Source organism: Apis laboriosa, unplaced genomic scaffold (genome assembly GCF_014066325.1).
Source record: "Apis laboriosa isolate Shangri-la unplaced genomic scaffold, ASM1406632v1 scaffold21_cov150, whole genome shotgun sequence".
Classification (NCBI taxonomy): domain Eukaryota; kingdom Metazoa; phylum Arthropoda; class Insecta; order Hymenoptera; family Apidae; genus Apis; species Apis laboriosa.
The window spans coordinates 522,677-548,036 of NW_025222365.1; the positions used below are offsets into that span (position 1 = coordinate 522,677).

General features: G+C 32.0%; 4 protein-coding genes across 12 annotated transcripts in view; 3 read left to right on the top strand and 1 right to left on the bottom strand.

Moving 5' to 3' along the window:
- The first annotated feature begins 421 nt into the window (after positions 1–421).
- LOC122712820 lies at positions 422–4,133 on the top strand. Of its 5 annotated transcripts, none has more exons than XM_043932743.1 (8): positions 422–888; positions 971–1,122; positions 1,297–2,850; positions 2,933–3,062; positions 3,138–3,262; positions 3,337–3,471; positions 3,586–3,978; positions 4,056–4,133. In XM_043932743.1, the coding sequence occupies exons 4-8, from the start codon at positions 3,008–3,010 to the stop codon at positions 4,116–4,118; spliced, it is 771 nt and encodes a 256-aa protein (XP_043788678.1). In that variant the 5' UTR covers positions 422–888; positions 971–1,122; positions 1,297–2,850; positions 2,933–3,007; the 3' UTR covers positions 4,119–4,133. The 5 variants fall into 5 exon arrangements, with proteins under 5 accessions (XP_043788678.1, XP_043788680.1, XP_043788681.1 ...); XM_043932745.1 differs by having other exon boundaries at positions 1,297–1,918; positions 2,041–3,062; XM_043932746.1 differs by having other exon boundaries at positions 1,297–1,645; positions 1,733–3,062.
- On the top strand, positions 877–2,271 carry LOC122712987 (kinesin-like protein KIF9). The gene is made up of 6 exons (XM_043933093.1): positions 877–888; positions 971–1,122; positions 1,297–1,390; positions 1,466–1,645; positions 1,733–1,918; positions 2,041–2,271. Exons 1-6 carry the CDS (start codon positions 877–879, stop codon positions 2,269–2,271), a joined length of 855 nt encoding a protein of 284 aa, XP_043789028.1.
- A 959-nt stretch (positions 4,134–5,092) lies between the features above and the next one.
- Positions 5,093–7,190, top strand: LOC122713039 (retinol-binding protein pinta-like). Its single transcript, XM_043933170.1, has 5 exons — positions 5,093–5,475; positions 5,575–5,734; positions 6,128–6,233; positions 6,421–6,790; positions 6,859–7,190. Exons 1-5 carry the CDS (start codon positions 5,322–5,324, stop codon positions 6,936–6,938), a joined length of 870 nt encoding a protein of 289 aa, XP_043789105.1. The 5' UTR covers positions 5,093–5,321; the 3' UTR covers positions 6,939–7,190.
- Positions 7,039–25,360, bottom strand: part of LOC122713038 (ABC transporter G family member 20) — a 35,911-nt gene continuing 17,589 nt past the window's right edge. For 3 of the 5 annotated variants that reach the window (XM_043933168.1, XM_043933169.1, XM_043933167.1), the window contains 13 exons: positions 15,198–15,425; positions 13,526–13,840; positions 13,296–13,403; positions 11,122–11,215; positions 10,601–10,768; positions 10,120–10,254; positions 9,825–9,970; positions 9,533–9,740; positions 9,283–9,460; positions 9,010–9,196; positions 8,658–8,923; positions 8,392–8,478; positions 7,040–8,200 (listed from right to left, as the gene is read on the bottom strand). In XM_043933168.1, the coding sequence (XP_043789103.1) occupies positions 7,986–8,200; positions 8,392–8,478; positions 8,658–8,923; positions 9,010–9,196; positions 9,283–9,460; positions 9,533–9,740; positions 9,825–9,970; positions 10,120–10,254; positions 10,601–10,768; positions 11,122–11,215; positions 13,296–13,403; positions 13,526–13,840; positions 15,198–15,379 (2,289 nt within the window). In that variant the 5' untranslated portion in view covers positions 15,380–15,425 and the 3' untranslated portion in view covers positions 7,040–7,985. Of the gene's footprint in view, positions 8,201–8,391; positions 8,479–8,657; positions 8,924–9,009; positions 9,197–9,282; positions 9,461–9,532; positions 9,741–9,824; positions 9,971–10,119; positions 10,255–10,600; positions 10,769–11,121; positions 11,216–13,295; positions 13,404–13,525; positions 13,841–15,197; positions 15,426–25,360 lie in introns of all 5 variants that reach the window. The other 2 variants (XM_043933164.1, XM_043933166.1) reach the window with 1 other exon arrangement.

Here is a 25,360-nt window from a genome sequence, read left to right on the forward strand (position 1 = left end):
AGCAGTAGAAATGATTAAAAAACAAAAAAATATGAAATTTAGTTAAGTGCAACATTAATTAATTTAATTTAGTGGAAGAAACCATCTATTTTTACTTTCGCGGTTTAATAATATTTTTAAATCAATTTGAGTTTTTTTCTCGCTAAGTAAGAAATATATTGTTAATTTACAATTGTATGCGTTAAAAAAAAGTTATGTTCTTTTTCACAGAATTATATACGATTTGCTTTTTCTAATGGCACAATGTGTGATTTGTATTGAATTATCACAAAATAAAAGACTCAATATTGATTGCATCAAGTTGACAATTTTCTAAAATTTATCGCGTTTTTCATAAAATATAAATAATATATAAATAAAGTATAAGATTCTGTATATTAAGAAATAGTGCGTATTCGATGTAAGTAAGAATTAGAAATGCATATTTTTTTTTTTTTTTATATATTTTCAATATAACTCTATGTATTATGCGCGCAAATTCTCGCTTTTGAAAAATTTCAGAAAAGTGAAGTTACACACGCATGATCATATCATTTCTTGTATATTCTATATTCATCAAAACACGTAATTGACTATCTCCATTCGTTAGGGTTATTCAAATCAACCCTACAAGATGTTGCACCAACCAAAAAAATAGGAATTCCCTCGCCGAAAAAATGAATGTCCAGAAAAAAATCTTTAATCTCTCACAACTTCGCACGAAGTTCGCAACAAAAAGTTTATAAACAGCCATTAACACAACAGATCGAAACAAATTGGTTTTTCCTTCCAAGGATGACTAATAACGATAATGCGAGCATCACTGAGAAAAATATAAAGATCTTTATTAGAATTTTCCCTTTCGAGAGATTCTGTGAATCGTGCGCAAAAATCGACATGAATCGCAAGGTAAATGAAATTTCTCTTCTGTCTGAGTCCATTTCTCTCTCTTCATATTAAAAAGGGATAATTTTGTTTTTATGTTATTTAGAAGATTTTCATACGATATCTACAAGAAATGCAACCCAATAGAATAGCTATACCAAAAAAACCATCTTACTGGTGTTTTCAAGCGGATGAAATTTTTTATAACAGTTCACAAGAAGAAGTGTACCGTGTCACAACCGAGGATCTTGTATCAAAGTAAGGAAAAAAATATATTTTCTCTTTGATCGATATCGTTCGAAACTTTTTGATATATGTTACCGAGTTAACGATGTTTTTTTTTTAAAAAGAAAAGGAAGTTTCGAACGGTATCGAATAATGGTATCGATTGGAAATGTAAAAGTTGATATAATCGAAGAATCACGATTTAAGAATTTTAGATGGTGTGAATTGTATTTTAATGGGCTACGGACAAACAGGTTCTGGGAAGAGCTTTACTATGAGCGGTCTCCGAAACAACTGGGAAGTACGATTATGCGGAATATATTTTCAATTTTAAGTTTTTATATTGCAAAGACAGCGATTACATCCTTTTTCTCAGCACAGAGGCCTGGTCCCGCGACTTTTGACCCAAATGTTTGCTGAAAAGGCGAAAAGAAAAAAAGCCAACAAAATAGAATACTGTATAAGCTTCATTGAGATTTATGGAAAAGAAACGAAAGATTTGTTACTCTCTACGGATAATAACAAAGTCAAGATAAACGAGCGAGAACCGTTCAAGGTATTAAAAGATATAAGATATTAAAAAGAGAAAGAAAAGATTAAGGAAGGATATTCGATGAGTATTTCTCAGTCAGAGAAATTGTAGGAAATCTCCATGATACCTGTGGATAATGAAAATGAATGTCTGAAAAAAATCTTTGAAGGAGAAATTAGGAGATCGATTGCAATAGGATCGACTTATCCAGCCTCTCACTTATCCATGTCTGTGATTACTTTTCATGTATCTAATCTTAGTTTAATAACATCATGGGGTATTGTAACGACAGCCAAAGTAATTATTCGTTATATTATTTGTATCTCTACGAGTTTTTTAAAGCGTGAAATTGGAGATAATAAGATTTCGAATTAATTGGTTTTGTTCCTCTTTAATTAAAAATTTAATTAACATGTTAGATACATATTGTGGAAACAGCTGGTACAGGAACAGTAGGAAAGAATAGTTGTTGGAAAACAGCGACAGATATTGGTATGGCGAATTTAATGAAAACTCAGTTGGAGCAATTCTTTTCACATATAGAAAGTCCAGCCACTATTAATATATCACGCTCCAATAATTTGTTCAAGATTTTAGGAAATGCTTTTTCAGTTTCATCTATAATTCGGTTATTAAAAGGAAATTCATGATTGTATAATAGAATTTAAATTATTAAATTTACTATAATATGACTCATAATGTAATTGTAATAGGTTTATATCTCATATTCGAATCACGGAAGAGGATCTCGACATCACACTATCAACTTTACGACTCACCGCAAAAATTGCAAAGTTAAAACCAATCAGGATAAAAAAAGATATTAAATATGAAACGGATTTGATTATATATAAACTTCAGAACGAAGTTAATGCTTTGAAGAAGGAACTGATGTTGAACAACTTGATTTTAAATCAAGAAGCGCTAATGAATATTTCCAAGTCTCGGATGGAACAAATTAACCGGAGTATTTTTAATTTTTTAAACGACAAGATTTCGGACTTCACGCTGTTTAGTATGTCCCAGGCCCAAGTATTGTTAAAGTGTATCAAGGATTTATATAACAGGTTGCATAATCTGTGTTATGTATAGGATAGTTTTAGATTCAATTTCTAAATAAATGAATCGTTAGATTAACCGCCAAGGAAGTTGAAGTTGAAAAATTAAAAGAGACGTATGAAAATTTAATCAAAATCGTGCCGGAAAGTTCAACAGCAACTTTACTCAAGGTATTATTAATTAAATATTACATTTTTAATAAATTAATAAATTTAAACCATTATATTTTTATTTTGAATAAAAAAATGCTAGAAAACTCTATTATCTACCGATGAAATCAATGACCAGACACAAATTAAGAGTCCTTTCTTAAAACCTATTGATTATATGGAAGAAGATGAAAAAGAAGTAGAAAAAGAAGTTGGAACTTTAAAGATACTCAGTAGATTAATATTTCTATTTAATTATTAAATATTAATTTTATTGAATATTAATGAATAAATTTATCGTTCAATAGCGGAAGGTGTAACTATAGGTCCCTTTATGAAAGAACCTACTCTTGATGAAAGTTTAAAACAACCCAAACATATAATGGTGACTAAAATTAATATCGAGAAAATTGATATCCAGAATATACAGGCGGTTAGACTGTTTTCATTTCAATATATTTTTCTTAAAAATTTTCATATATTACTGATTTATGCACATTAATAAAGGTTCGACAATTGTTTCATTCTTTCTTAAAAGAGAATGTAGAATATGCAAAAATTATGGACAAATTTGTTAAAAACGAGAAGACTTTTGCTATAGTTCGACAAAAATTTATAGATACAATTGATAGTTATTTCCAGGTGCATTGCAATTTTATTATTTTTTTATTATTTAACAAATTAATTAAAAATAATAATATTTAACAAAACTTTATTTAGAATTTTTCTTAATTTTTTTAAATTATTCCTTCCTAGTCAAAGAGAAGTGTAGATGATGCGCGTGATGAATTAAACAAATACCGACAAGTTCGACAAGTTTTAGAATTAGAAGATTTAGAAAAAAAAGATAATGTATGTGAAATTGAAAGAACAATTGAACAAAATCTTTTATGTTACGAAAAAGTGTCAATTAATTTAGAAGAAGAGGTTAATCAGATACAAAATGAAATTAACACGTTATCAAATCAACGCGTTGAAATGAAGTTAAAGCTAGAATGTGGTTTTCGAAAATATTGTAAACAAAAGAATATTTTATTGCATAGTACTGAAAAATTGATGAAAATATTGTTGGAATCTGAAGTAGATAATCTGAAAATGCTTCAATATAAGTTCAATAAGTTTCAACGAATGATGTTGCGTAAAACAGAAGTAAATATTATTTTAATTTAAATACTTGAATTTTAAAATTTTAAAATTTTTTAATCTTGCTTTTTCTTTTATATTAGGAATTAGAAAGAACAAAAAAAGTACGTTTTGATAAAGGAATATGCAATAGTGCTAATACATAGCTAACGAAAATATTATCTTCTTAGCAATAAATATTAATATTTAGTATACAAATAAAAGCATTTTTGAATAATTTTAAATTGTATTTTGTAATTTAAACGCAAGAAATTATCATTAATGTGAATGAAAACTATATATAGACAAGTAAAGTAAATTATAAAAGAAAAAAAAAGATAGGGGAAGCAAAATATTGAAATCAGCGCCATTTTTAGAATGTCGCAAATGAAACACAAAAAAAAAAAATAGAAAATAATCGGAGAAAGATAGAAATAAAATAATAATGGACTGTTAACGCCATCTTTTGAGTGTCTTTGAAAATAGGAATATTTTTCTGAAAATATTCAAAAGATGGTACTAACAGTCAATTCTTATCCTACTTTATCTTTCTATTAAATGAAAATATTTTATTCGAGAGATGGTACTAAGGATCAATTCTTATTTACTATCTATTTTTCTCTTGCTATTTTTTATCTTTTTTTTTGTTTCATTTGTGACATTTTAGAGATAACACTGATTTCAATATTTTTATACTCAACAATAAATCAATTATCTCTGTCCTTTTTTCATTATTTACTTTCTTTGTCTAAATTTGTTTTACTATTTGTTTATGCATTCAAAAGGCTTCGATAATTTTATTATCTTTTTTGTTTATTCTATTGATTATAAAATTAAATTTTATTTTAATATTAATATTTAGAATAATAAAATATTAAAGAATAATAAAATTATTAACATAAAATTAAAATTTATTTTATATATTAGTTTAGTATTTTTTTTGACATTAAATAAAATTATTATTATTATATATATAGTTCTATAAAACAGGAAATAGAAAATGTATTGGACTTTAGATTTATTCTGTGCCTTGTTTTGATTTATTTTCAGCTAACGATCAAAGTTCAGAATATTTTATCTTGTATTATATATAGAAATACTGCGAATATTCCGACAGATGTCTCCAATTCATTTTATACTTGCGTTGTAGATCAGCGCAATTACGATTTATTTAGCTTTCTACCGACATTCGATGTTGAGATCATGATAAATGATATCGCGAAATTGTAATATTTGTTATTTCATGTTACGTTTTATAATTCAATATCAAAGAATTCAGTGTTATTTTAAATATAAAAATTTAATTATTGGTGTGTTTTTTGGTGACATTAACAAATGTAATTTGTCAAAAATAAAAATTTTATTATATCATGTCGACATTAAATAAATATACTTGTCAACTGTCTTCGGAGGAGAAAATATATTTGGCGGCTAATTTAAATGAAACTGATGAAATTAGACCAATTAAAATTGCTGAAATAAGACAATGGATAATACAAAATAACGATTTATATGCGCCTACAGGTTCGAAATTTATTCTAAATTTAAATATAATTTTATTATCTTGTATTTCAGTTAAAAAATTGTATATATGTATGTATATTATATTTTGTATTTTCATAGATGATTTTTTCATTCTTCGTTTCTTAAGAGCATGCAAATTTAATGTCGAGAAAACAAAGTCTAAACTTTGGAATTATTATAAGCAGAGAGCAAATCTTCCTGAATGGTATAGTAACAGGAATCCCTTTTTACCAGAGTTACAAGAACTGTTTAATTTAGGGTAATATTTACAAAAATTTACAAAAAAAATATTTTATATATTTTTAAAATAATAATAATATTTATAAATCTGATATATTATTTTTTTATAGTATCTTAATTTATACAAATGTTTATGAATAAATTTATTTATGAATACTCAATATCATTATTTGTTATCATGTTCAATAATTTATCATCTTTTCGAAAACATAAGATTGCATTTAATACTGATATCATATTTACATTTGATAAAATGCATTTTGTAATTGACTATTATTTCAGTTTTAATTCAATAAATCAATTATAATTAATTTCTTTAAACATTAATAACGTAGAATATATAATTAAAAAATACATTATTTATTAATATATGACGTAAGAAAAAATTGTTTTTTTAAATCTGATTTTCCAGGGTGTTTTTACCTTTGAGAAAATTAGATAACCAAGGCAGAATGATTGTGATAATACGCGTAGCTGCGCATTCTCCCAGTAGACATAAAATATCAGATATGTTGAAGGTTTGAATAACAATTAACTTTGAATAACAAAAATATTTTAATAATATTAATTAAACTATGTAATTGAAAAAAATAAGCAATATAATTATTTTTTAAAATTCATTGTCGCAATATAATCTTAACTTTGTGTACAAGAAATAAAAAATTGTGGCTATATATAAATAAAAAGATTTTTTTTTCGTATTAGGCTTCATTAATGATTTTGGATATAGCATTACGAGATCACGAATCAGTAACAATATATGGTATAACGAGTATCTTGGATTTAGACAATATCACATATGAGCATGTTCTCCAATTACCGCCGAATGTTATTAGAAATTTAGTTCATGCATGGCAAGGTTGTTACCCTGTTAGAATTTATTCGTTGGATTTTATTAATGCTCATAGATTCGTGAATACAGTATTAAACATATTTAGAAGTTTTATGAATACAAAATTGAAACAGAGAGTTCATGTTCATTCACGAGATAAATTAAAATTACATGAAACTTTGCCGAAAAATATATTACCAAAAGAATATGGCGGTACGAATGGAACAGTTAAAGAATTAAGTGGTATATTTTTTTACTTTGAATATCTTGCTAACGTGAATGCAAATTGTGTCACTGAAATTATGTTTCAGAGTATTGGAAGCATGTTGTTGAAGAGAATCAAGAGTGGTTCATTGAGGAAGAAAAATACAAATTAACGTTGATTAAATAACTAGAATTAATTTACGACAATGAAGGATTGCATATGCAATTGTTGGAATAGTTAATAGCGAAATACAAGATAGACACCGAAATATTTTTTTATTTTTTGCAAATATTTTTTATACAGAAAATAGAATGGAAAATGGAAATATAAATTGCATCTGTGTATTCTTTCTTTTTTTTTTTTTTTATAAATCTTTTTTATGTATTCTCTGTATAAGAGAATCAAATCGCCCGTTAAAAATATCGATAATATATAAAATATAATTCATATGCTACAATATGGTACATATTTTATGTCTTAAAATCGAATTGCATACTAGCGCATATTAATTATTCTAATTATATATCGGTCAATGTTGATCTTTATACAAAATATTACGTTACACGTTAAACGTATTTCCATTTTACTTTTATATATCATTTTTTCGTTTTCCGTCTTTTTTAATCGCGTCGTTTCTCATCACGTTACAAGATAAATAAAACATACATTTAAGTCATGGGCAAGTAGGACTCTCCTACATCTAATTCACTACTCATTAACTTAACCAGTTACTACTCACAATCCCATTTACAATTTACGAGGGCACGTTGTATCGGATATAAGTAAAAATCGTCTCGTTCATCGCCAAATATACTGTACAGTGTTCTCGTAGGTCAATTTAAACGAGACGATGAATACTTCTTGTAAATATCCTTGGTAAAATGCATCCTTAAAGATACATATTATATTACAGATGTTGCACTAAATAAAAAAGAAGGGATAAAAGGAAAAAAGTCCCCAAGGATCAAACACACTTTAAACACTCATTCGTTCTTTCATACAATTTACATTCAAGGGATATTAAGCGCATAAGGAGCATATCATATCTGAAAATTTATACACGGAGGCCGCAACGAGATCGTCTCGAGAAAGCTGTTAAAGCGATTTCCGCTTTAGGTTTCCAACAGTGGCTGATCAAGATTGTTTCAGCCGAACCGACATGTTTTTAATTTGTTTTATTTTTTTCACGTAGCGATGACGATTTTCAAACGCTTGGATAAAGCGTATTTGAATCTACCCGCGCTTAAATTTGAGCACCAATATGCTTATCGTAAGGAACAGGATTATCCAACTGATGGTTGAAATAAAACCCAAATAAACGTCCATTTCTCCCATATCCCAACCTCGTGTTAACATAGCACGCAGCGCTGTCGTGGCCATTGTTAAAGGAAGAGCCTGCGATATACGTCGCAAGAACGATGGCATACCTTCTATTGGCCAAATCACACCTAGAATTGAATAAGTAAATAATAAATAATTAATATATAATGTAAGTAAAACATATTTACAAACACAATATTTTTTAAGACAAGAAACAAGATAATTTGATTTGAAGAAAACATTTTGTTATATTATTAATCGCATTTTCTTGCTCCGAATTTATCTTGTGAATTGTATTCTCAATTTATAACATACATACCACTTAATAGAAGTGTAGGATAGAAACTGCCTAAAGCAAGCTGAATTGCATTCCTTTCAAGTTCGCAAATTGCTGAAATTACAAACCCTGAAAGCAATAAAAAGAATATGAAGAATAATTTATTTTTTCCATAATTAGTAATATTGTTAATTGTTATATAGTTAATTGTAATAATAAATATTGTTGTATAATAATTTTAATTAACATTAAATATTATTTTTATTATAGTTAGAAATTACTCATGAAAGATTATTATTTAAACTTACCGAAGCACATGCCACAAAGACCTTGAAGAATTGTCAAAACTATTACCCAACCGACTTGTCCCTGACATTCGACAGTGAAGGCAACAAGCATGACGATTAGCACTAATGCAGTTTGACCGCACATCACCACAAATTGGGTAATCACATGAGAAAAAATGATTTCTGCAGGTAAAACACCAGCTACCCAGCTTCTATCTAAAAGACCTTCCATTCTTTCGATGATTAAAATGGAAGAAGTAAGAGCTACCGCCAAGAAAAAGACAATGCTGCAAGAAAAATATACTTCTAAATATCTTCTGAGTTATTTTTTTGAATTCTATATCGATAATCTGATAAATTGATTTTTACTTACGTTAAAATTACTCCAGGTGCCACGAAATCGGTGAAACTGGGTTCCTGAGTACCGTAAATTGGATCCTTAAATTGAATTGGTATGTCAGCTAATTTTTCATTCTGGTCACAAGATTTTAAAAGATCTTTGGCGAAATCCCTGTATGAATATTGGATATCTCTGACTAATATCAGGCCTACTTGTTGATCTATAATAATAACAAATATATATAATAGTTGGTTATATTTTAATATTTGGAGAAATATAATTTATGACTCCAATTTATAAACTTACTGGACATATCTAGCCAAACCCTGAGTTCACTTTGATCTAAAGTTTCTTCATCAGCTTCTCTTCCTAAGGCCATTCTTGCAACAAGAGCGTCCGTGAAATTCTCTGTAAAATACAGAGTTCCCCAAACATTTCCTTCTCGTACAGCATTTATAGCTGAATCAAGATCCGAATAATAGTGCTAAAATATAGATGTTTTTTTTAATAACTATATATTAGAACCAAAATCGTTTTTAAAAACCAATAATCTTACTTTTTCTATTAAGTCTGAGTTTAAAAAGCTAAGATATCGACAACTAAGCAGTGATAAGTTGCAACCATCTAATACCGGACAACTCGAATTTCCAACAGGAATTTCATGATTAACTATCGCCATTTTTAAATCTGTTGGATCTTTACCGATTGCCAAACAGAATAGAACTACTTGCATTACTGGGAGTGCAAAAACGAATAGTAATACTCTATAACAAAAAAAAATTATTATTTTCATTTAATAGGAAATTTATAATATTATTTTTATTGCATTTAATAGATAGAAAACTTACCCCACGTTCCTATACATACGTAAAAAGTTTTTTTGCAACAAAGCTTTCATTCTACCATTAATTAATATTTTGTACCAGTCAGAAAATTTATTAGAAGAATTCCAATTTCTCATTTTTTTCCCACCGGATAGCGGTTTTCCATTCATCTGTTGCACAAAAAATAAACAAATTCTAGAAATTTACGATATGTACCACAAAACTATTTATTTATTTATTGAAAAAATATACGCTGATTAAAATAGTTTTTCACATATGATAATAGAAACAAATGAAAATTTTTTAAATATGTTCTTACATCATAATGATTTCCAAGATCATTCGTCGAATCATGAATAAGAACCTCTTTGCTCGGGGAAAAGTTTAAGCCAACAACGCCCGACTCTTCTGTTACATATACTGGTTCACTTTTTTTATTCCAGTTTAGAGATGCCTGCAAGAATATGGTCGAAATTAGTTTTTTGTATTTATTTTATTTAATAAGCTCTATTTAATATAATTGTTTTATTCATTATTATAATTTTATTTAATATTTTTATTTTTTTAATATTTATTGATTGTATAATTCAATATATTAATTCAATAAATTCATCATTTAAATTGTGAAAATTCGTTTTTATAATTCATGTATAATTTATATCAAATATATCTTAATCAAATATATCTTTTGCATTACCTAAGTTTTATTTTTAAATCCATTTATTTTTGGATTCATTATTATTTTATTATTACTTATTCCAATAATTTACTTTTTTTCTAAATTCAGGTTTTTTCCTTACCAAGTTAATATTATTCGAGATGTTCATTGTTACTGGTTGTTGAGTAACTTGCACTTCTTGTCGTGATAGTTTTAGAAAAACATCTTCCAAAGAAGTACAATTATACATTGTTAGAAGAGTCCTGGGAGATTCTTCAGCTAATAATCGACCAGTCCTCATCAAACCAATCTGTCAGAAAAAGATTGAAACAAAAAAATCTTTTAGAAATCAAAAAAATCAAAGAAATTAAATAATATTACATAAATTTTTAATTTAAGTAAAATACTTATTTCTCGAATTTTCTCTCTTAAATTTCTATGAATAATTTTTTATTTGATTTCATTTTTTTCATCTAAATGTGTAACGTACAATTGTTGAAAAGAAATATATGTTGCACAATTTTAATTCGGGATCATTATTGTAATTGAACAATTTTGTTTGGTGATGGTGATGGTTGCATCGTGCATTATATTCCCACCGATATTGTGCCCCGAATATTTTTATTACACATTAACGATGGCATTGCATAATATTCTACGTACTGTGTGCGCTTGTCGAGCCTCCTCGATATAATGCGTGGTTATGATTACGGTCTTGTTACCATCCTTCGTGATTTGGACCAAATGGTTCCAAATGCTGCAACAGAAAAAGCATTGTTAATCTTACAAATACCAATAACATATATATTATAAAAAAAAGATCATTGATTTTAAAAGCTTATGACATTTGAGGATTTTGTTTTAAATTAATTTTTACGAATATCTATTCTTTTGCCCATAAAATTCTTTTATGAACTTCAATTATTTTCTTAATATATTTGAAGATTTATTTCAAGAATATTAAAAAATATTCTGATACGATTCAAAATCATCATCATCGATACACTTTTTTAGAAGAATTTTAATATTTTAACACATAAGGAAAACTAATTTTTCGATTAGTCAAGCTACAGCTATTTCTATGAGAAATCCCGGAAGCGGAGGATCATTACACACGGACGCCTGAATTTCGAGAAGCTGGTATGTCTTAAATACCGATGATCGCGAGTATTCACTATGATCCAAGGAAGTCTATTCGCTTTACAGCAGTCATAATCGCCTCTCGAACTTTCTAGCGGCTAATTAACTCTCTTTGTCGTTTGTCGTTCTTTTGAAAAAAGGAACGGATGTACCGGATGGAACTATCGGAGGATCTGGTTAATCTGTTTACAGAGCAGTTGAGAATTTTAATTTTTAAAGAGATATCTAACTTGAATAGAATATGGAAGATTTACGAGAATCTTGATTGAACCTCGAACTTTCTGAAAGAATTTGTGCAAGCAAGAAGGATGATAAATTGATGCAATTTATCAAAAATTTTAACCTAAGTTTACTTTCCATCTTGAATCCTACTTTACATCACTTAGAAATTTTCAATGGAAAATTTTATCGAAGAGATTTCAATTACGACTCTATTTTTCCATTTATTTAATAAATTATCAGTGTTGTTTTTATATGAACATTCACAGGCTAAAGTTTTTTAAACGATGAAGGACTCGAGATAAATTAAGAAAATATTTATCAAGGTCTATCTTAATTACAGAATGATAAACGTTTACATCCTTATTTAATTCTAAAATAAAATTCATTGTAAATCAGTTCTCACAATTTCGCAATAATTTACAATCTAGTAATTCAAGGAAATTTCATCGTCATAAACAATATCTCAATATTAATATAAATTTAATCATTTTCACACGAATTGATTTTATCCACATTCTTAGTTATGATAATTGGAAAGCAATCTGACACCGATATTTCATTCAGCAAATAAAATTCGCTTGTCTCGGCGAAACCATTTCTCTATTTTTTAATGTTTTTGAATTCTTTTATTGCCACACTCAATGATTTCTTGGTAGACCATGAAACACCGTAAATTTTTCTTCATCAAGAAGCCATTGAATGAGAAATAAAAAGCGTTTAGAAAATCCACTATTCGATATAAGCATTTTGCGTAATTAAGAATAATCTTCATTTATACGTTCATTTATACGTTCCAATCGAGTTGGGAAACATGCGTTATTTAAAGACATTTTAAAACGTATGTTTAGGAAAATTGCATGGAAATTGCATTCCAGAAAGCAAGCGTTAATTTTTCCTTTGCAGTTGGTTGGAAACAAAAGATCGTTTAGAGTCTGCGTTCAGTCACCTTTACTCCTAATTTTTCTCTCTTCTCTTTGAGCTTGGTAAATGATACTTTCACTTAAAAGTGAATCTTAAAAGCACGATGTATCCTGCAATCATTCATTTGTTATGCACTAATTTATTTTTGTTATTCGATTTTTTACAAGAATTTTTTTTCCCTATAATCTTTCCGAATTTAGCCTTGAAAGATCTTTAACCTCGTGTGTATCTTTAGAGAATTTCAGTCACATTCAGAACAGGTTCTGCCTTTAAATCGTGTAGTTCTAATCTAATCCATTACATTAGCTCAAGATATTTTGGAAGAATATTGATGAAAATTTGAAAAAGAAAAAAATTAATAATTTATCCGATCAAAATATACAGAAAATATTCGTTTGATAAGAAAAATTAATCTTCATTAGAACCGGTTTCTCAGCGAATATTTTTAGAAAGATGATTTTGAATCTAATAAAAATTATGGATGGCTAAACCTATTTCAAACAAACAGTCCTCTACTTTCGATATGTCCATTCTGCAAGCCATTGTGAACTTACCTTTGTCGCAAAAGAGGATCTACACCCACTGTTGGCTCGTCGAGAATCAAGAGTTCTGGATCATGCATCAGAGCAACGGCGAACGATACTCGTCGCTGTTGGCCACCGCTGCAATCGAAAAAATAATAATTTCATTATTAGTGGGAAAGTTGTACGATTTTCTTTATTTCCATTTCAACGAAAATAATTCATTCTTATACATGAGATGTATGGATTGAAATTAATTTTACCTAAGATTTTTCACTAATCGATTTTGACTGGGTAGATCGAGGAATTTCAACAGAAATTGAAGTCTTTCCATGATTTCGGCGGTATCCATTTCGAATATCCATCCGAAGTATATCATAGTTTCCTTTATACTGAATTCTCCGTAGAGGGCGATTTCCTGCGGCATGTAACCGACCCTCCTTCCGGGAACTCCGGATCCTTTGGTGCCTGGCTTGCCACCGAGTACCCAGATCTCGCCGGCGTTCAATTTCCTTCGACCAACGATGCATGAGAGCAGGGTGGTTTTACCGCAACCGCTGGCACCAAGAAGCCCGTAACTAATTCAGAGGAAAAGATCAGTGAGAGAACGTGTTGTAATCGTAGGTATCGAGAAAAGAAAACAACGATCGAACCGCGGAATTGAATTCGCGATTTCCGATCAGAAGCCATAATCATTTCTCGTGGTTATTGCTTATAGGTATTTCTCAAGAAATCAAATAACTAAGAAAACTATCTAATTACCGTATGAATTTGTTTCAATTAGAATAATCGTGAGTTATTAACCGATAGATTTCTAAGATCAATCCAGCGGCGACCAATCGTTTCACGTTTTCCTCGTCTATTCGTTATTTCGAATCGTCCGAGCATTCGAGCATGTTCGGGCATGTTCGGGAAAGATCGGATTCGCATATTGAAAAGCATTGCCTATACAATATTTTCGTATATATTTCGTGTATCTATCCGAGCTTATCCAAATGTTTCGAGCATATTTGTCCTTTTCCCCATTTAATCGCGAGATAGATGATTTCCTGTGTAATCGTAATCATGCGATCGCGCGCGAGTTACGTACTTCCTTGGCATAAAATCCGATGTTCGTAATAGTAATCGACATAATGGGCCGCGTGCGTAATAAAATTACACAACGGGGATAACGGTGTTTCGCGAATTCGTATTATCCCGGAAACTTTGAACTCGAGTAGAAACCGCTGAGTTTCCGTATATCGAAATGGGAATACTCGCTCGAGTGGAACCGATTCCACGGTGAATCGCGCGTAACAGAATACGATTGTTCGGTCGGAGAAGCGTAGAAATATTGGCCAGAGATCGTCGTCACGTTCCGTTGATCCCTCTTTACTCGTTGCTTTCTAAGAAAGCCGCCTTTCGATTAAGCCCTAAGCGATTTATTATTCTTCGTCGTTTAAACTCGTATCTCCCGAACGAAACAACATAATTTATTCTATTCGTTTTATAAAATTAATCGATAACTATTTATTATAGATTTATAAGTTTCGTAGGAAGTACTTAGAATTGATTTCATCAGAATAATTAACGTAAGTCAAGGATTACCAGTTTCAGATCTTTTTTTTTTTTTTTTGTTTATAACAGATAAATAATTCAATCTTGCGTCAAATATTAATAGATAATCAACTACGACTAACTTTTTATACTTATTTTTATACTTTTTATACTTAATTTTTAATTACAATTTATAATTTTATTACGGATAAGGATAATTCTTTTATCCGTAATCTCCATTCCCCCGACGCTTTCACCGAGAATTCTAGTCGATAATCACGAAAGACAGACCTTATTGTTCCGCTGAAATTACATATTATCGATACAAGATATAATTCGGCGAAAGTTGCAGATAGATTATATATAGATTCAAAGTAGATTTTTGATAAAGATACTCACATGGATCCTTTAGCCACGGTCATGTTAAGGTTTTGAAGAATGTGGTTCGGATTTCTCGAACTTCCATAAGTTTTGAACGCGTTCCTCACGCAAACCGCTTGCTGCCGATTCCACGCGGTGTTGTTCAATCCTGGTGTTACCGAGCTCGGTATGTCCAAAGATGTTTCCGAATTGTTCTGCATGATGTTGCCACTCGCCAGATTACAGTCACTTCTTACAGTCTCGTCGCTGGGAAGAAAAGAAAACTATTTCACGTAATCGTTACTTGTAAATATACATTTTGATACATTTTTTATCGCGTTAAAAGCGGTCGGAGTGCGCAAAAAGGCACGTAACCAGCGTGAAAAAAGTATGCATGTTAAAGGCTGCGGTGCGCCAATCGAAGCGCTCGTGACGCAAAACAAGCTAATTGAGAATAATAAATGAAACACCGAATTGTTAGCTTATGCGGTGACGTTCATTTCTCGATTTCCGAGTAAATTACTATACAAGGGTCCAAAGTTTCTGGAAGGTTTTTTTTTTTCTTTTTTTGCACGACTTCGATTCAACTTCCAATTTCCATGAATTTTCATCGTGATTCATTTCCTATGTATTCGCCTAAAAGCGAATGACAATTCGAAAGATCCAATTGTTGTGCCACGTTGATCCAAATATCGAACCAGGGTTAAGTCGCAACGACGATTACGAAAAATTTAGAATCGATTTGCAATCGAGTCACGAACGAAACAGGGTCGAGTCACGGTCAAGCAAGAAAGACGCTACTTTGAACTACTTTTGATTTAACGGATCGTCCATTTTCGATCAATCGTTCGATCGTCGATCTGCAAACCAATCGACGCTCGTTTGCGAGAAAAATCTCGAACCGAGAAAAATCTTTTCACAATTATCGTTGTGTACAGGTGAATCACTGCTGAGTCAACCTCACTCTCGTGCACTTTAATCTCTCACCAAATTATATATATATATACATAACAAACATCCTTTCTTCACTTAACAAGATCGGATAAATATTTTTCTTGTAACGAAATGTCGGATCAGAGACCATTTGACGTTTCATTGTTAACATTGTTATTATTTGCTTATTACACGTCACGTAATCCCAACTTCTACACGCCTTGCTTGTTTAATTTTCATGAAAAATTTTTTTGTATTTTATATAAGAATGATCACGCTTGAGAGCGATTAGCTGCATTTGCTCGTTACATTATTTTTATTTGTAATACTTTTTGCAACAAGCGTTAATCTAACGGAGGAGAGAATATCTACTAGAGGTAAGATAAAATCGTCACAATCGAAGGATCGGCATAAATAAATAGACAGCTGGCGAGGCCCTAAAATCAAAACCTCGGATAGTTTACGTGCGTGGCGACGGACTTCGTTCAGCCAGGATCGTTTAGAAAGAGGGAACGTGGTTGCTTACGTAAGAAAACGGCTTTCTTTTCGCTCGCCGGTTCATTGGGCAACGCGTATCGACGTATCTGTTCACCGGTCGGTTGAGGCCGATATTACGCCGTTTGCACCGGCGAAAAGCGCGTACATAACTCGTTTTCGAAGAAATATATCGCTGGTCCAAGGCCGTGCAACAAACATTTTTCCACCGCGATTTTTCCATTTATTGTTTTCTCTCCCCATTTTCGATCCCAATATACTTTTTTGATTCCGTGCAAATTCGACATCCTCGCCTTTATCCTTTAGTTATTTCGATAGACACGTTTCCGACACGGTTGAACAGCTTCTTTCCCCGATTGAAGTTTGATTTCATGAGAAATAGTACGTTTTACAGACGTGTTTTACAGAAATAGAAAGAAATCGAATATTTGTTAATAGAAAACTCGAAATTTTTCCTTCGATGCGAAAATAATTTTTTCTTATCCGTTCATAATGGATGCAAAAACATAATCGATTTATTATTTATTATCGAAACAAACGTAACATACTTGCACCCATAATGCACGTAAATAAAAATCTACGTACGGGAGGAGAAAAAAAGAAAATTTGTTTACTCGCGCAAATATTTACGATCGAGGAATAATGAAGCAAAAATGGCAGAGTATCGTTACGTAATGAGATTCACTGGCGGGCCACGTCTAAGACATCGTCGAAAAGCGATACGGATCGGGCGAAAAGGTCAGCCCGTTTGAATCGGGAATAAATCTCCTCGAAGCGGTTTCCTCTGTTGTCGCGAGAGTCTATCCGACTCCCGCCATGGTTAAATTACGGGAGACAGTATGCGCTCGTAGAATGCACGTGTCTCTCTAAATGAGGAAAAGCCAACAAACCGTGTTTCGTAACGTGTTTCGAGTGAGCAGATATCGGAAGAAAGCAACGGTCGTTCGAAGACGCTTCTGTGGTTCTCGGTAGCTTATCTTTTCTCCGCGATCTTCGATGATCACGGATTGCAAAGCTGGATGCGAATTATTGCCAAGTGTTGTTTAATTCATCCGGCATTCCTACGAATCGTGTAATATAACTTCCTTTTGCTCCACCAACCATGATTGATTACGAGAGGATGTTGGAAGAAAGCAACCGCTGCGAAGACGCTTTTCACCAGCGTATCATTCATTGTGACGAATGATAATTTAATCCACTGGCACTCGTGAAGCCAGTTGTATTATACTCCCACGGCCTTAGTATCATTATCTAGTTTATTTATCTACGAGAAAGAAATATTTTTGGAATATTTTTGGACTGGCAAGAATTAAGAACTAAATTGCAAAAAGTTAAAAGATGTGAAAGTAAAGCGAAGAGAAAGAAAAGGGTATCCTGAATGTGGAGCAAGTTGAGCTCGAATCCTGAATTATTGGATTCATATTTTTTTTCTCTTTTTTTAAATTCAAATACAGATTAAAAAAAAAAAAATGTCCATTGCGAATTTATGATTTATAATTTAACTTGCGAAACTTGCGTTTTATGTTCAACGATGAATATTGGATACGAAATGAAAAAAAAGAAGACATAACACTCGAGGACATAAAGTTCGAGATTATAGAAATTTAGAAATCTTAAATTCGATTCCTAAAAAAAAAAAAAAAAAGAAAGATTCTACGATCGAATATTCGATCGAAATTTCATCGAATCGTGTCACATTTCTTTCCGTTCGTGTAATAATTTTATCCGCGTGTGTCACGATGCACATGATTCCATTGCAAATTATTTTGCATTCGTTGCAAATTTTCAAGATGTCGAGATGCAACTTTATTATCCTCCATTACCGCGTTCGGTTGTACATTCGATTGTAATCGTACAGGTACACGCTCGAGCGCTTTCGATATTTCACGTAACTTCCTTCGAGACGAGGGGAAGTCGACTTATCGAGAGAACAGTTATCGACTCGTGTACAGAGCGTACACGTTCGGATACGTGTAACAATTTGAAGCACGGTAACGCGTTACGACTATATACATATATATACAAGCCGCGTGATAATTAGCGGGAAGAGTAACGCGGCTCTCTCATAAATTAAATAGAAAGGGGGAAAATGTGTTTATGCGGATGAGGGGAAAAAAGAAAAAAAAAAAAAAAGGAGAAAAAATATTACTCCGTGACGTAAAGAAATTTACAACGCGTTGTTATTCAATTTCTACGCAAAGGATTAAGCAACGCGATAAACATCGAACCTTCTGCTAATTTTATTCTTGCCTCAATGTGTTTCGACGTATTCCTCGATTACGAACCTCGTTCGGAATTTCAATGAGCATCAAGCGATAAATTTCACTTTGTCCAATGATTAATACTTTAATTTTGAGATTGAAGGATGGTTGATTCTTTTTTTTTTTTTTTTTTTTTTTTTTTTTATTTTTTTGAGGAAACGATTTTTCGTGACGGTTTTCGATACGGATGGTACGGGTATACGTGGTAATCGGACTCGCGAGTAGATAATGACTGTATATAGTCAGACGGAGGCAGCCTGAATTAATTTACGATTAGATTACTTAATCTCTTGTCGTTTCGAGGTGACGAGTGTCACTGTCTCGTCACGAGTAGCGATGGGTAAAATTTTTAACGATTGAAGTTAAGAGTAAAAACTTACTTCGATAAGTTGCATGAAAAAAATTTATCATTTAACGTGTTTAATAATCGTAATTGTGATTCAAAATGGAGGGACGAAGTATAATAATTACGAATAAAAAATGTTGTTCGAGCATTTTAAATAAAATATTATTACTTAAAGTAACTTTACTCGAAATTTTTAATTAATTTTTCAGCCTATTGTGTGTGCAATCACACACCTTCCTGCGTCATTCTTATCTTCGAATAAACATATATTATTATGCGCAAGTTTGAAATGGAAAATAAACGTGTTAATTAAATTAGTATTAATATTTATAACGTTAATTTCGAACAAATAACAAATTGAACAGATAATTAACAGAAAATTCGACGATGGATTTAACATTAACGATCATGATCGATAAATTTCAAGTAAATTAAATTCAGGCCAATCTTGTTAAAAAAAAAAAAGACAAGAAACGCATATCACTTTTTGAGCTACAATTTCTAAGAGAATTTCTAAAAGAATATTTGATTCGTTATTGATCGATTCCGCTTTATTGACAAAAAAAAAAAAAAAAAAAAATTACGAACGATTATTGGAGGAAGTGGAGGGTTTCGAAGAAATATGATCGATGCAGGTGATCGTGTTTAGTATTCGAAAATCGAAGAGAGATGTCCCAGCTTGAGGAACGGCGGTGTAATTACGCAAGCCAGCATTCCAGAGGACGACGTACCGCGAGGACGCGTGTGGAAAGACCTGGCCACGTGAGTCTTCGTGTTCTGGGCCATGGTCGACAATGTCTCGATTTTGTACTCCTCCCTTTTCCCCATCGATATGCTTTCTCGATATGCCTCTCACTTCTCTCCCCGATCCTATTTCTCTTATCTCGATCATCGATGCAGTTACGTAAGATCGTGGAGATTCATAGATCAGAGACGATACATCAAATTTTTACGATAAAATTAATCCAAGATTGTTACAGAAATTTTCTTTCGATGAATTTTTGAAAAGACGAGCCTTCCGAGAAAGTAAACTCCTAAAAAGAAGACGAATCTTCTTTTTTTTTTTATAGAAGACAAATATGAATAGATAATCGCTCTATATACGTGATTCCTAAATGATTAAAACATTTCTAATAATATTTCGCACGGTCAGTCAGTTTATAATTATATTCGTTATGTCAAAGATACCGATCTAATCAATAATTAAATTAATAAGGACAAATCATTGTATAAATTTATACAAAATTTATTTTCGTTTCTCGTTAGATCTTGCCTCTCTTCGAAATTTTATCGAAACGATCGAAAATCTTCTCGATGATGAGCAACGCGAATGATACGTGATTTCTGGAAATTTCATTTCGAAAGTATTTCGAATGACAAATATTGATCGCTTTCCATAAAAATCTTATGATGATTGCATCAAACGAATATTATGAATTTTAAACGGATTATTGGAAATTTAGTCACGATTTTGAAAGAGAATCTCGCCGCCACTCCCTTTTTCGCATTCTATTAACTATCAGGAAAATTGCCGAGTAAAAATAGTAGCAATAATAGTCGTTTCTCCACACCCTCGTTTCTTTAATAGAGAGTAAATTGATTATGAATAATGATTTCTCAATGCCTTTTTATATTCTAAAAATAACCGTGTTAAATAAAGAGGATAAATACGACGATAAATAGATACGAATCAAAATTATGGGTCAATGATATCGATGATTCCACTTACGTAAGAACGAAGATCGTTAAGCTCCAATGATCTCACAATCGATGCGTTAAATCGCGAAAGAAAGCAGCGTGTCGCCTGACACAGTGATTGAAACTAGGATTTTTTTATTTCGTGTTAAACACTTGCTATTAACACTTTCACGTTCCTTAACTTCTTTTAAATCTTTTATTCTCGTCGACTGTTTACGCCAATTAGAATAGAAATTATTTGTATAAAAACTTCCTCTCGAGGCTAAGATCAACGTACACCCTACCCTCTTACCTTATTAAAATCAACAGAATTCTTTCATTAAAAGGAGGAAACAGGAAAAAGAACAGAGAAGAATTTTAGAATTTCTTTTTCTTTTTTTTTTTTTTTTCAAGAACAAAACACGGAGACAGCGAGCTCCAAGCAAAATTAAACCACATTTACATACATAAATATAAAATTAATGGATGAAATCAGAAAAAAAAAAAAAAAAAAAAGAAATCTAAAAACGATAGGAAGAAAAAATTATTGTTTCCCATATCGAGTCACGAGGAGTTTTTAAAAAAAGTTAAAAGTTTAAAAAGTTTTTTTTTGTAAAATAATCTGCGCACATTTCATTTCCAACCATATTATCCGATATACACACTCTGACTATATCTGTTCACTATAACCATTCACTTTCATCCAGCCACGATCGTGAACGCGTCGAATGCAATGTTAGTTATCTAAGTCAACGTAAACACGTACACACGTCGGGCTACACGCGCGGATTATCGATTGTCGCGCGACAATTTTGAGACGACATTCAAGCACGTACGTTCGATATACGTATAGATCGACCTTCTGCCAACGGATCCACGCTTAGAAACGTAACTCATCCATGTAGCTTCTCGTCTCCGCCTCCACTTACAAACACACCCCCTTTTTCTTCTCTTCCCTTCTCTTCTCTTCTCTTCTCTTCTCTTTTCTTTTCTTTTCGACGCACGGTCGGTCGTCCTTCACCTTGATTCGATTTCGACCTGAAATCGACGACCCGATTGGTCGTCGACGCCGATCTCGAGCGTGACTTTCATGACGATCGCCGTGTCTCGAGCGGACGTCTCGGGCCTCGTTAAGTATGACCTTCGTCGCTTCTTCTTCTTTTTTTTTTTTTTTTTCGCAACTGATTCTCCCTCTGATCGGGTTCAATTTTCGTCTTATGCAACCGACGTTTCCGTGCATACGAGAGGATATTTTAATGAGCGTGGCTCAATAAGTGAATGGGGAATGGAAGGGAGAGGTTTTGACAGATCGATGATGCTTTCTGAAAAGTTGGAAAGCAAAATTAGAGACGGGATCGAGAAATATTGGAATTGGAAAGGAGGAAGGGCAAATATTCGTACATTCGAGTAAGTAATATTTGTTATTATTACGATGGATAAAAATGAAGGATGGAATGGATGACGACGAAGATTTTGATTAAAGATGATTGAAATTTGTGTGGAAATTTAAGAACAAAATTGAAAATGGAGAGATTTGCCCCGAGAGCGAAGATGATTAGCGAAGATTGGAGAAGAATAAAACGAAAAAGAATGTCAAATGTTTCCGATAGAATATTCGTTGCTGTGATAATAAATAAATATGGATAGCGGGGGATAACGTAGATGACGATGATGACGTTGTTGGATAAAAATTTGAGAAGATAATTAAGGAATTTTGTAAAAAAAGAAAGTGAAGTGAATTAGGTAAAACACTCGTCATTTCCATGATGTTTCAAATTAAAATTTAATTTTATTCGCAGCCGAACACCAATATCATGTTATTTCTTATATTTTGGCAATTTTTTTAAGCCAAAGAAAAAAATTTGTCCTGTTTTTAGCAAATCGTACGTGTGTAGAATATTTTTTGCTCAGTATTACACAACATTATTTTTTATATAACCTTGTACACATACGACATGTTCGACAAACAAACATGTTTTTGTCCGAGTTTTTCTCGTCTCTATAAGTATGTAACAAAACGCGTGTATCGTACAAGAAAGTCGAGACATTACGTAGCGAGTTAGTCGCGACGAAAGTTCGACTTCCTTTATAAACGCGTACATTTATTCCTCGAGAATCAGCTGTACTTTGATTGCCTCCTTTTCGGTCAACGAAACCGAACGTTCGATACTCGATTTAAATCACTCTTTGAAATAACTTCTGCTTCTTTTTTTCATCATTTTTACCATTTCATCCATGTATCTCGATTAAAATCCTCACGAATTTCATTTTTTAACAAAAAAAAAAAAAAAAGATGGATAATATCTTTTCGATGCAAGAGTATTAATTTACAGAATAAAAAATTTAATCAAGCGACGAGAAAATCTTAAATTTCACGTATCAAGGAATTGAATTGAGCACGAAAGCAACCAGGAAGCAAACAATATTTTCAAAGATCGTGAAAAGACTCTTGAAGAGGAGAATCTCAATCTTTGGTTGAAAACATCAAAACTCTTGATGCTTCGAATTTGCGATGCTAATGCATCCTCTTGAATATTGATCGCGTAGAGAATTTTTGAATAAAACGCTGGATAATAATCATATAATAATTTATAATAATATTCATAATATTTGGAAAAAATAATAAAGATAATATCTATCTTTTAGCAACGAATAGATAGCTTCGAAGGATCTTGTCTTCGTTTCAAATTTGACACGTGGCTATTTGTGCTCGTATCCCAGTGACTGTTCCACTGTGAATCTAGCGTGGAATATTTACACAACGGATTTAGAGGAGATATTGGTAGGGAAACTTTCTTCTTCAAGAAAGCGCGAAAAGAATTGAAGAATTGTAACGCGATCGAACGAGCGATCAAAGGGCGGCGTATTAAATAAAATGGTGACTTGTCCGTGGAACGATCTGGCCAAAAGGGTCGAACAATGTCAATGCAAGAACGATTCTATCCGATTACGGCGCGCAATTGCACTTTAGAATGTGACGATTGCCAACAACACCGCTCGTCGATCACCACGAGTAATAATCATCGTAATGATTCCATCAATCGTAATGATCGAGCGTTGAAATTTATTCCGAAACCGTTATTAGATTCGTTAATAATCATTTAATGTCGTTTGACGAAGCGAAAAAAAAAAATATCGTTAAAAAGGAATGTTAAATCTAAAAAAAATAGTGCGATAAATCTTTATAGAGTTTTACAGTTGATTCCTTATACATTAAAATACATTAAAAATCACTTTGGAAAATTAAATAGATAAGATTAGATGGATTTTCGGGTTGGTCGATTGGTTTTTTTTTTTAATCGATGAGGTTCATTGACCTTGGATCTTGGGACGAAGTGCCATATGTCGCGTGGAAAATGAGAATTATAATATTACGATGTAAGAAGAAAAAATGTATACCCTATATAAGAAGAGAAAATATTTCATGACTGTGCAGAAAGTAAGAATCGATAATGTTCGATAAAGAATCGAGCGTTTAATCTATTTTCGTCGTTCTCCTAAGTAAAAAGATGAAAGAAAGACCGTAGATCGTAAATTTCGTAATGATTGTTCGAATATTAAGAAACATTCACGTTCGACTTTATTGTAACGAATGTATTTGTAATGAAAGCTTACCATGCTAAGGGAATGTAGCCGAACAAGTGTGTAACCATTTTATGATGACGTTTCGACTTACTTCTCCGGTAACTGACCGACATACTTAAAATCGCAGGATTAAGCATTATTTATCGCTATTTCGCAGCTTTGTATCTGATTCTGACCTGCGCCTTTGCGGTAATTAAATCCGTCCCAATTGTACCAAGCGTATTAACTTTCATTATAACGGTTTTAACAATGTCGTTTTCTTCGACCGTGACCATTCGAACCGTTAATACCTTTCCGACGTATACCTGCTTGTTGAGAAAAATTGTCATTGCTGACAAAGGAAAAGATGAACGCGCGTAAAAACGGAGGAGAGAATAAGAGTGTAAAGAAGAAGGGGAATTCGAGAAACCAACGGAAAATTTCCACAAAATTTCTTCGCATGAAAACTTGGCGATGGTCAGCAGGCTACGCTTTTTTAAATGTAAAGCGAGAAAACTTTCATCCGCCGAGAAAGGAGATTCGATCTGCTCCTTAGACACGTGTGTATAATGGATTGATAATAGTCGAAACTAAGCCGAGAGAAACTTGGAGGAATTTTCAATTTGGTTAGAAACCGAGTTGAACGATAGGGAGGAGGATTCGCAAAATGATGTTCGACGGAAGGAATCCGAGATAATGGGCTTTGTTCCACCTTAATGCAATCCTTAAATGCAAACTCGCGTTTAATGTTACTATTCGAATGCAGCCCACGGGAATGCCTGTCAATTATAGCCGCGACGTATGAATATACCCGCGGAGGGTATCTACTCGGATGGACGAGTTGGAAGAAGAATCTAATCGATTTTTCTTTTTTTCTTTTTCAATCAAATCCAAGGTACATCAAGATCGATGTCTCTCTCTCTCTC